The sequence below is a fragment of the Dermacentor variabilis genome, chromosome 3, assembly GCF_050947875.1.
Source record: "Dermacentor variabilis isolate Ectoservices chromosome 3, ASM5094787v1, whole genome shotgun sequence".
NCBI classification, from domain to species: Eukaryota; Metazoa; Arthropoda; class Arachnida; order Ixodida; family Ixodidae; genus Dermacentor; species Dermacentor variabilis.
The window spans coordinates 223,421,121-223,432,510 of NC_134570.1; the positions used below are offsets into that span (position 1 = coordinate 223,421,121).

The 11,390-nt window shown below is 48.1% G+C and overlaps 1 protein-coding gene across 3 annotated transcripts in view; it reads left to right on the plus strand.

The window, feature by feature from the left end:
- Window positions 1-2,878, plus strand: part of mRpL20 (mitochondrial ribosomal protein L20) — a 98,855-nt gene extending 95,977 nt beyond the window's left edge. For all 3 annotated transcript variants that reach the window (XM_075686888.1, XM_075686889.1, XM_075686887.1), the window contains one exon: window positions 2,648-2,878. In XM_075686888.1, the coding sequence (XP_075543003.1) occupies window positions 2,648-2,752 (105 nt within the window). In that variant the 3' untranslated portion in view covers window positions 2,753-2,878. The remainder of the gene's footprint in view (window positions 1-2,647) is intronic.
- The last annotated feature ends 8,512 nt before the right edge of the window (window positions 2,879-11,390 follow it).

Genomic DNA, 11,390 nt, shown 5'->3' on the forward strand with positions numbered 1-11,390 from the left:
CATTAAATCTGCTTTCGGTACATCTAGCTTTAAGTGTATCGATACCAAGATAAGCAATCATTTCTGTCACGCTGTCAGTGCGCTCATATCGGTTGAAAATGAATCTAGCCGCCGTTCTCTGAACTATTTTTAATTTGGCAACATTTTTTTCTGTATAAGGGTCCCATATACATGAAGCATACTCAAGACATGGCCAGTCCAACGCTTTGTATGCTGCTAATTTTACGTTCATAGGGGCTTTTGAAAGCTTTCGTCGAATGAACCAGAGAGATTTAAAAGCTTTAGTGCAGACTATCAATATGAAGGTCCCAACTGAGATTTTCTGTAATAGTGATCCTGAGATACTTAACAGCAGGTGATTCCTTAAGCACAATGCCATCCACAGAATAAGAATGTTTAAAACGGTTTTGTTCCTGCATACACGGAGGACTAAGCACTTGTCAGCGTTAAAGAACATGTCCCATTTCTTGCACCAGCCTGAAACTTCTGCGAGTGTTTTATTAAGCGTAGTTTGGTTGTCTACAGATTTAACCGAGGTATAAAGAACGCAGTCGTCCGCGAAAAGCTTTATCCTAATACCACTGTGTATGACTTTCACAATGTCGTTAACATAAATGAGGAATAAGATCGGTCCCAGAACTGACCCTTGCGGTACCCCTGATGTCACCTGTAAAGTCTCCGAGCAGTACTTGTCAACTTGGACATACTGATACCTATTTTGTAGATAAGCCCTAATGAATTCAATAAGCCTGTTATTTATTCCGATAGCGTAGAGTTTCTGTAATAATTTATTATGGGGAACTTTATCAAATGCTTTCGCATAGTCTAAAAATATAGCATCGATCTGTTCTTTATTATAATCACGAGGGCAAAATCATGACATGGTGCCAAGTAGCTGCGTCATCGTCGACAAACCGCACCTAAACCCATGCTGGGCATCTGATAACAGTTTGTAATCTTCGAGAAATACAAAATAGGTTAGCGTACGCAACTTATAGCATACGCTATAGCGTAGCATACGCTAAGCAGCGCACGTTTTTTACAGTTTTAGTTGGCTTGTGATATCTTCGGATCTCAGAGGCCATATGCCATCGTTGTGGCGATTTCCCGACAGTAGCGATAGGTGGCGCTGACATCTCGAATGTTTCTTTCGTTATGCTTTGACTCGTTCGAAACGAGAAGCGATCTCGAAAACACCACAAGGTTATCCATAATACTCTGTCGTTGGAGCGGCCTGAGACTAAGCGAAAGGCTTTTTTCGCTACACAGTCATTTGCTACGAACGAAGTGCATTTTTCAAAAGCAATGCCAAATTCAATTCGAAGTGGGCAGCTGGGACCACCGCCATGTTTCATGCAAACTCTGCAAACCACGCAAAGACGCTAACGCTAAATTTGAGAAGTAGCATGTATATGCTATACGCTATGGGTCGTTTAGTGTTCTGGCATGCGCAGTGACTGCCTGCTATTTTATAGCGTACGCAATGGTATAGCGTATGCTGAACTAAAGCTGTCTATTATGAGTTGCTGTTTTTGCTCGAATATTTTCCTAGGGCAGGGCAGAAATAGGCATTTTCAGTGGGACATAGTGAGTGTTCAACTCATTCAGCCTTCTAGCGTTACCACAAAGGTGCTGCTGTCATTACGGCCAGGTGTGTTCTTGCTCGCCAGCTGAGTTCAAATTATTCAGTAAGGATCAATTCCTAGATTGAAACAAGAAAAACCTTTGGCTCATATAAATGTATGGGTGCTGACTGAGACCTTCATCAAGGATCAAGTTAACCCAGAAATCCATTTAGCGAGTCAGATTAGTGAGTCTGCTGTATTATGTGAGATTACTTTTTATTGTGATAGCAATTATAGGAACACTCGAGGCAAATTTCTGCTAGGAGCGTCAGTATGACGTTCTGTATTAAGTACAAGTACGATACAATCTTATTGCGTGCCGTATGTTGTAGGGGTGAGGGAAAGTGTGCAGAGGTGCGCCAAGAAAGCTGGTGCCTTGATGCATGCCCAGTGTTGTGCACTCAAGAGAGGCTGGTGTGTGCATATGCTAATTTGGTCAAGCACACACCATGAGAAGCGGGCAGCGGGGGGTGAGCACATGTCTCTGTGTGGCAGAGTGTGGCTTCGTGGACCCTATCTTGAAGGTAATTTGTGGCAGATGCAAAGTAGGCAAACTGAGATGGCTAGTGGCTTTGTGTGTACCGTATTCTTGCATACCTAGTGTTGGAGGTTGTGTAATCAAATTTTAGAGACGAAGTGAAGCAAGAAGCAGCACGAAGCCATTTGTATGTTACAATGAGCATATATATATTCCTTGTAACTTGTGCGAGGTCACTCAGCTGCATATCCTACATCGCTGCGACCCGCCGTGGTTGCTCAGTGGCTATGGTGTTGGGCTGCTGAGCACGAGGTCGCGGGATCGAATCCCGGCCACGGCGGCCGCATTTCGATGGGGGCGAAATGCGAAAACACCCGTGTGCTTAGATTTAGGTGCACGTTAAAGAACCCCAGGTGGTCAAAATTCCCGGAGTCCTCCACTACGGCGTGCCTCATAATCAGAAAGTGGTTTTGGCACGTAAAACCCCAAATATTATTATTATTACATCGCTGCGACACCTGTTTTGCGCCTTCATTATATGCAGGGCCTGGCTACCCTTGCACGCTTCAAGCGCTGTTCTGATGCTGTGGATGAGACGTCAGCGTTGCAGGAGCCCCCGGAAGGTGTCATCTCACGTGGCATGCTCTGAGAAACCCTGCGAGCTATTTGTTATTATCGCTTTACATTGCCCTCCAGCCAGTGTGCACTGCAGAGTTGTTGTGTGCACTTTGATGAAGCAATTAAAATAGAGCCATGAGGCTGCACTGCAATTGTAGTCATGTTGTTCTGTACTGCTAACACTTCTCATTAACTCCTTCAAGTCAGCAAAGCAATTATTAAACTCGTTGATGTGCACTTGGGTGCTGTTGAACTGAATGCAGAACACACAACCTCATTAAAAAAACGCATTTTTATTAAGTTTGGAGAAAATTCTAACTTCGTTTTCAAAGTGTACTTTGTGGGCAAGGCATGTTTCATGTAAGAACTGTTTTTGAAAAAAAAATTGCGTTTAAAATGATTAGAGACTCCCGAGTTTAGTATGATCCTATTTAAGTTTTGGTGTTGATTTTCTCGCTTGCCCATAATTTTGTATGGTTACTCTGTGAACATTACGAATTTAGTTCTTCTGGAAAATAATTTCTGCTGAAGCTTCGCACATGCGGAAAAAATTTGTTCAATAGCCACCATTGTCAGACTTGGCCTTGCATCACTTAACACACTGTGCGTACCACTGCAAAGGGTTATCGAGCACATTATGGAGAATGTGTGCACAAGTTACTGGGCCTAAAATTACTCCTTTAGCTCTGGGAAACGAATGACTTAACTATGGGAGGATGTGGGCACTGTTTATGCTTAAAACATAAATGACTGATTTTGATGAAAGCGGGTGACATAGCCACAAAGTGGCCACTGTGTGCAGAGGGACTAGCTGACAGGAGTCGCCGAAGCACAAAATGAGACCAGTGGTATGGGTTGCAGAAGAGAATGGTGTGGCTTACACGTGTGTAACATGCCCATATCAACTTCTGTGAAGGGGAAATTTCACCTACACTCAGCATGGCTGCTGCTGTCGTGTTGATAGCTGAGGCAGCCCTTTTATTTGCTCCTTTTCATCAGGTGGCTGTCGCGTAGTCGCATAGTCGTCGATTACAATAGTCAAACTCGCTTAACGATACCGGTTTTAACGCTGTATCAGTTATAACGATGAGAAACTGCTGCACTGTCAACTTTTGTATATGTTCCTTGGTGGTATAACCCGCTTACTGCAATGCCCCGCTGCCGCATTATCAGTTATAACGATGAAGTTTGGCTGCTGGGTGCCCGAGCGAAGAGGTAGTGAAATGCGGAATCCTTGAAAAGGAAAAAAATTTGGAGGACGCTTAAGCTTCGCTTTCAAGAGTGGAACGCGATAGCGTTCCCATCGACCCGCCAAGGGGTGTAAGACAAAGCACTACGGCGCAGGGATCACTTACGAGGCGCCCCGCATCGGACTTTGCGCCCACCTATCACACGGAGAGCGTCGAGCAACGCAGCGTTCTGCGCAGCAACGAAACGTGCGCCTGAGCAAACGGAACGAACCAAAGAACTCGGTGTCTCGGAGGGGGAAACGATCTACGCCAGCCAAACATCGTGATCGGCACGGGCAGAGAGATAGACAGATAGTAATCTAAAGAAAGGAACGGCGCTTGATTCTGCAACCCGCGTGGGAGCACGGCGAAGCGTCGCCAGGGGAGAGAGAGTCGGGGCCGCAACGCGCCTGGCACCGGTCCGCGCACAGCACAGCCCCAATGCGCGCATGGCGCGCCACCTGTCGGGGCAGCGCCGTACATTGAGAGGAGGGGTCTTCTGTGTTTGCCGCAAGATGGCTCTGCGTGTGCGGTAAGCGCAGAAGAAATGTAGCGGAAACGTACTTCGCTATTCGTGTAAATGCGACTTCTGTAAGTTACGTGCTCATAATTACCGATATACACCGCAGTATAACATTCTACGGCACGTTTTTAAGGCAACACCGCGTTCACTAAAAGCGCGTTTGTACCGATTTCAAGCATCGAACTCGTGGCTGAGTGGTAGCGTCTCCGTCTCACACTCCGGAGACCCTGGTTCGATTCCCACCCAGCCCATCTTGGAAGTTGCTTTTTATTTATGAAGTGCCTGCCATGATTTATCGCTCACGGCCAACGCCGCGGACGCCGACACCCGACGCCGACGACACCGGCTTTTCTGCGACACGAGCTCCTTAACGCTATCGCGTTAAAAAGAAAACGAGAAATCCGAGCCGCCGCACGATAGCCCGCTGCTCCAACAGCCGCCGCGTGCTCATTTTAAAGCCTTCTCAGCTCGCCTCTCTCCCTTGCCCTTCCACCCCTCCGAGCACTAATGGGCTGCGCTCATAGCTCAAAACCGTCCCACCCTCCGAAACACGAATAGACTGCGCCAATTGCGCTGCTCGCAGATTGCTTGCATGTTGCTCGCTGGCTCTTCATTCAGTGCAGTTCTGCAACAGCTTAATCACTTGCGTTCGTCTTTGTTGGTTGCGTCGAAATAGTTGCTGGCCACGCGGTTTCTCAGCCTCGTTTGACCAACAATTGGTTTGACTCGCCGCCGAAACGGAAGATCGCTGATGCGCCCATTGATCATCGGCAACGCATGACGTTGCCGGTGAAAAGAAAGTGCACGGCTATACATTTGGAAACTAAGTGATTCTAACCGATGGGGCGATCATCACGAACGGGCTTGCACCGGATAGCGACGGCTGCAGTGATGACGCGGTAGGGCAGGATGCCTCAACGTTGGCCTCACAGGAGGCCTGGCAGATGACTCAGCACCTCCGGGGCTCCGTTTTCACGAGGAACCTTCCTATGCGCTACGTGGAGCACCTGGATGCATGCATGCGCAGAAGTGGTTAGGGGAAAGAAGGATGCGCTGCTATCAGCTTGTCTGCTTCCGTGGTAGCCAAGTGTGATACACCTCCTTTCCCTTAAGGAAAAAAAAAAGAATTCATGACCAGAAGGCAAAAAAGAATAGCTAGGAGACTTGACGGAAATTCGCTTCATATTGCAGCCATTGAGGCTTGTTGCGCTGACGCGTAGACCTGCGGGGCTCTGCTTCCGATGCCTCCACTTTGGGGAAGACCTGTATGTTGGCTTGCGGATGACCAGTGAACGCGGGTTCACTTTGGTTCCCCTGCCTTTCGTTTTGTAAGCTACTATTTTCAGCGTTGCTGTTGCCATCTTCGTCTACCCTGCGGTATTTTTCCCGCGTTTGAAGCAGGTGTTGTCTGTTGCGCCTTAGAAGCCTTCCATCCTCTTGTCTCCACGATGTCGGACCAGGGAGCCACTTCTTGAAGCACTCTTGCCTTACGTGGGCAATTGTCGTCCAGTATGTGTACCGTGTCTCCTTGCTGCAAAGGGTGCAGCTTTTTGCCCCTGGCCAGCTGTTTATGCTTGAGTATTGGGCATCCCAGCTCAGTGCTGTATTCCGGAACGTTGGTGCGCAGGCGCCGTCCCTGTAACAGTTGGGCAGGTGAATGGCCATCCTCTAGTACAGACACACGATAAGACAAGAGGCCTAACCAAAAATCGTCGCAAGATTCAGTGACCTTTTTCATAATGCTCTTAACTATTTGTACTCCCTTTTCATCAAGTCCATTCGATCTCGGAAATCGCGGGCTTGATGTAATGTGCTCAAAATCATATCACCTCGCGAAGTCGGCAAACTCTTTGGATGCAAATTGAGGCCCATTATCTGTAAATACTTGCACAGGGATCCCGTAGCGTGCGAATATCGCGGATGTTTTTTGTACCACCTCGTGGGCCGTCATTGTCGACAACTTTCCCACTTCAGGAAAATTGGGGTGCGCATCGAACACTACTAGATGCTTTTCCCCGGCAAAACAGAATATGTCGATGCCTACTCTGTACCATGGCATACTAGGTGTCGGGCGCAAAATAAGGGGCTCGGACTGCTGCTTGTACGCATATTTTTGGCATGCGTTGCACGAACGAATCATTGATTCAATGCTACTGTCTAGTCCAGGCCAAAAAATAAGTGCGCGCGCTCTTGCCTTGCATATATTCATACCCAGATGACCTGCGTGTACCTTTGTTAGCATTTCGCTCCTCATGGACTTGGGTATGACAATTTTGCATCCTTTCAGCAGTATCCCGTCAATGACAGATGGCTCAGCCGTAAACGGACGCAATTTCCCTTGATCCGTTGTTCCACGCGACAGTTGATGCTTTACAGTATCAGATAGGGATCCGATAGTGTCTCGTCCTGAAGGCGACGTTTTGTCGATGGGGTTACCATGCACGAGACGACACGAACTGCATGAACTTCGATGTCCTCCATTGCCTCCGGGTTTTGTGAAAGGGCGGGCGCACGGGAGAGTATGTCAGCCAGGAGCAGGTCCTTTCCAGGAACGAACTGAAAGTCATAATTGTATTTTAGAAGGCGAACAAAGAAACGCTGTAGCTGGGGTGGCATTTCTCCGATGTATTTTTTTGCGATGGCCAACAACGGTCGGTGGTCCGTCTCTATGAGAATCTTGCGGCCATAAGTAAACTGGTGAAATTTTTCGCAGGCGAACACTATGCCAAGCGTTTCTTTCTCGATTTGCGAATATCGCGTTTCGCTATCAGCGTTCGCGAGGCGTACATAACTGGGCGCCATTCTTTCTGGTGTTTTTGCATTAGCGACGTGCCAATGCCGATGGCTGACGCGTCTGCCGAGATCTTTGTTTCTTTAGTTTCATCAAAAAAAACGCCAGGAGCGGCGGCGATGTTAATGCCTCGCAGACGTCTTGCCACTCGCGCCCATGGGTTGTAGTCCACTCAAAAACAGTATCGTCCTTGATGACGCTTCGCAGCAACGCCAGTTTATCGCTTAAGCTGGGTACATGCTTTCGGAAATAGTTGACGGCACCCATCATTCTTCTCACGGCATTGTTGCCCTCCGGCGCGGGCATGGCTCGGGCGCCTTCAATCAACTCGGGGCTCGGGCGCACGCCGCCTTCATTGATTATGTCACCTAGAAATGTTATCTCCTTCATACCAAACACATTTTTCACGATTAAACGTGAGTCCTGCTTTTTCTGCCTTTTCTAGCGCGACACGCAAACGTTGGTCATGCTGGGTTTTGTCAGCACCCCAAATGAGGACGTCGTCGACGTAAACGCGTACTCCTGGGATACTTTCAAAGATGTCAGTCAGTGTCTTTTGAAAGACCTCACTGGCAGACGAAATGCCGAACGGTAGCCTTAGGAACCGATAGCGCCCGAAGGGAGTGGCGAACGTGCAGACGCGCGATGTCTAAAAAAAATCGAGCATCTGAAAGCTCACTTTCTATATCTTCGCTGGTAGGCATCGGGTAGTGCTCACGCAATATATTTTTGTTTACTTCTCTAGGGTCCATGCAAACTCGGAGAGCGCCGTTATTTTTTTCTTACCACAACCAGAGGACTTACCCATTCGGTGGGTTCTTCTACTTTGACGATGATGGACGCCTTCTCCATGCGTGCCACCTCGTCACGCAATGGTTGCTTCAGTGCCAAAGGTACTTTCCGAGCAGGTTGTACGACTGGAACCGCGTCTGGTCGCAGAACCATCTTGTACGTTCTTTGTACGCAGCCCGTTCCGTGAAAAAGATGTGCAAATTCTATTTCTGGCCCTGCTTTTTCACTTCGTCTGACTGAGTCGATGTTTGCTGGGACAATGCCGAACTCGATGCACGTTCTCAAGCCAATGATCGCTTGGCGTCCTTTCTTGACGATAAAGAAGGCAGTATCTCTCGAGGTACCGTTCATCTTTAGTGCTTTAGTGGCGACACCGATATGCTTGATCTCGGAGCCGTTGTAGGCAGTCAGCACTGCTGCGCTCTTGCGCAACGTGTTCACTTTCGAGATGCGCTGAAAAATACTAAGGGGAATCAAGTTGGCTTGGGAACCCGTGTCAACTTTCAGTTCTATCTCGTGACCAGAGACCCTGCCACGCACTGTCGAGCCTTTCCCTGGTTTTGTGCTTACGCCACAGATGCTGACGTCAAGGGCATCAAAGCTGTCTTCATGATCTTCCTGAATGCCGTGAACTTGCGGGTGCTTGCAGTACGATGAAAAGTGATTCTTCTTTTTACATGCGTAGCAAGTTTTTCCGTAGGCTGGACATCGCCGTGGTGCGTGCGCTCGACCACAGTGCTTGCACCGGCCTTTCTGTTCTTTGACGCGTTCATATCGGCGAGAGGAGTCTACTTGCACGCGCTCGTTGGCCCATGCAGCATTTTGTTGTGCAGCCGCTTCAGCTGCTTTGCATATGTCCTCGGCTTTTTGTAGAGCCAAGGTTTTGTCCCGCAACATTTTCTCTCGAACAGTCTTGTTATTAGTCCCGAATACAATCTGGTCCCTAATCAGAGACTCTTCAAGGGTCCCAAAATTACAAAGTTTGGCTTGCGTCCTCAGGTCACGTATAAACCGCTCGAATTGCTCTCCCTCATCTTGGACTCCCATACGGAACAAATGGCGTTCGTAAACCTCGTTCCCTTGCTCAATAAAGTATGCGTCAAACTTCCGCACTAGGGTCTCGTAGTCATCATTGAGCTCACCTTCGGCGAATGTGAAGTTATAGACCTCAAGTGCTTCGTCCCCGGCGGCGCTCAGGAGGATGGCCGCCTTGACCGCTTCTGTCTTGCGATGGTCTGTCGAGGTAGCCCTCGGGAATAGGTCCAGTCTTTGCTTGAAGAGTTCCCAGTTCCTTCTGACATTGTCGGTCAACTGTAGTGGGCAGGGCAGTTTTAAGGCGTCCATGGCTTGCTTCCTGCCGCGCGGCTGCAAGCACTTCTAACACCATGTATCATGCACGTCTGAGCAAGACAACACACGCAGTGCTTGGGCATCAAAAAGACTGCCCGTCTCTTTATTGTGGTTGCTGTTATGTCTTCGTGTGAGAGGGTGCCGCATGCGCAGAAGTGGTTAGGGGAAAGAAGGATGCGCTGCTATCAGCTGGTCTGCTTCCGTGGTAGCCAAGTATGATACAGTATTGTCCTGAAACATTTGTTGGTCACTGCACTTAGCTTTTGACTGTGGAAGCTGTAATTATTAATGCTGTTGCAGTTTCTGAAGACCAACTGCATGCTGTTTGTGCATCAACATCCCTTCGGCATGAGTATGTGCATTTGACACCACAAAGTAATTCACTTCCTGCACAGAAATCAGTAAGAAGTGAACCTTTGCATCCGATTATAAAGCCACACAAAATGCTTCATTGGCAAAGTTGAACACTCAGTAGAGTTCATGCGCCATAAGTGCCTTGTATTGATGAGAATGACAGGTTGGGACACTTCTGAGGCAGACAAGGTGTCTCATCCAACATGAACCTCAAAATGTCCAGCAAGGAAAGTTAACAGCATATAGCATTCATCCAGTGTTTAACAGACGCAGCTCATAACTTTGCAGTCTATGGATGCTAAAGCTGGAGCAGGCGAATGAAGTTGCGGCAGTCTGGAGTGTATAGATTAGTAGTGTTTCGGTTGTGTGTCTGTTGCACTCCAGGCGGGCTACCCACACCACGGCATATTTGGCAGGGGTGATCTTAGAGGAGCAACAGACAATAAATACCAGATGCAGGTACAAGCCGACTGAAGCATGCATTGCACTCACGACTGACCATGCAGAGAGAGTGAATAGAGCGGCATTGAAGAGACCCGCCGAGATTCTATGGGACACTCAAGCATTCCACCCTGCACATGCTGCTGCTGCGTTTACAGAGGTGAGAACCCTGCACCGATTGTTCAAGTCAAGCAAAGTGCTGCGCCAAATTGTGCCAAAGGCGGGAAAATGGTAGAAATTGCACCACGCTGCACGAAAACAGCTTTGTCTTTTGCAGGCACCAGTGAAAAATTACCGGCGTGATTTGTGTCATTGGTCTCGGAGAGTGCTTAAAGGTAAGTTTCGCATCATACAATAGCTAAATAAGTGCCTGAAGTAAATACCAATGTCCACACGGCACATATCAGGGTGGCACTGGCAAGACATGAATGCAACTGTTCCCACCACTTTTCATTATTTACGGTACGCTATAGACGCGAGTAACTGCACTCCTGGCATCTGTTCCAAAATTAGGTATTCTCCATTATTGTAGTAACCAGCAACAACGAATTCATCACGTACCGGGCAAAAGGTTTGCAGAAGGCAGATATTCGACGCTGCCAAGTTTGTCCGACGCAATTCTCCATACGACGTGGCGCACTCCGGCAGCTCGTCCTCTTGCGCTGCAACTGCCTTAATTCCTAACGGCTGCGGAGCAAGCACGACTCCGGCGCTAAATAAAAAAGAAAAAAGCTTTCGCGCATAAAAATGGTTTTAATGGTTTCAATAAGACGATGACAGAAACAGTCTCTTTGAAAACATTTTCTTAGCAATCTGAAGGATCAGACAGCCCGTCTGGTCTGAGGCGTTTTTAAGAAGTTGGAAAAAATAAATCTGTTTTATCTGATGTGTTCCTGAAATAGATGTTTTTAAGGCTGTGTTACTTGGATAACGAGCAATGGTACTGGGCTGTTCACACTCGAGGGTAGCTTGGTAATGGCAGCCAGCATACCTTTATTAAGGAGAATGCATCAATAACCCGCCGTGGTTGCTTAGTGGCTGTGGTGTTGGGCTTTAAGCACGAGGTCGCGGAATCAAATCCCGGCCACGATGGCCGCATTTCGATGGGGGCGAAAGCACCCGTGTACTTAAATTTTAGGTGCACGCTCCGGGTAGTCCAAATTTCCCAAGTCCCGCCACTATGTCGTGC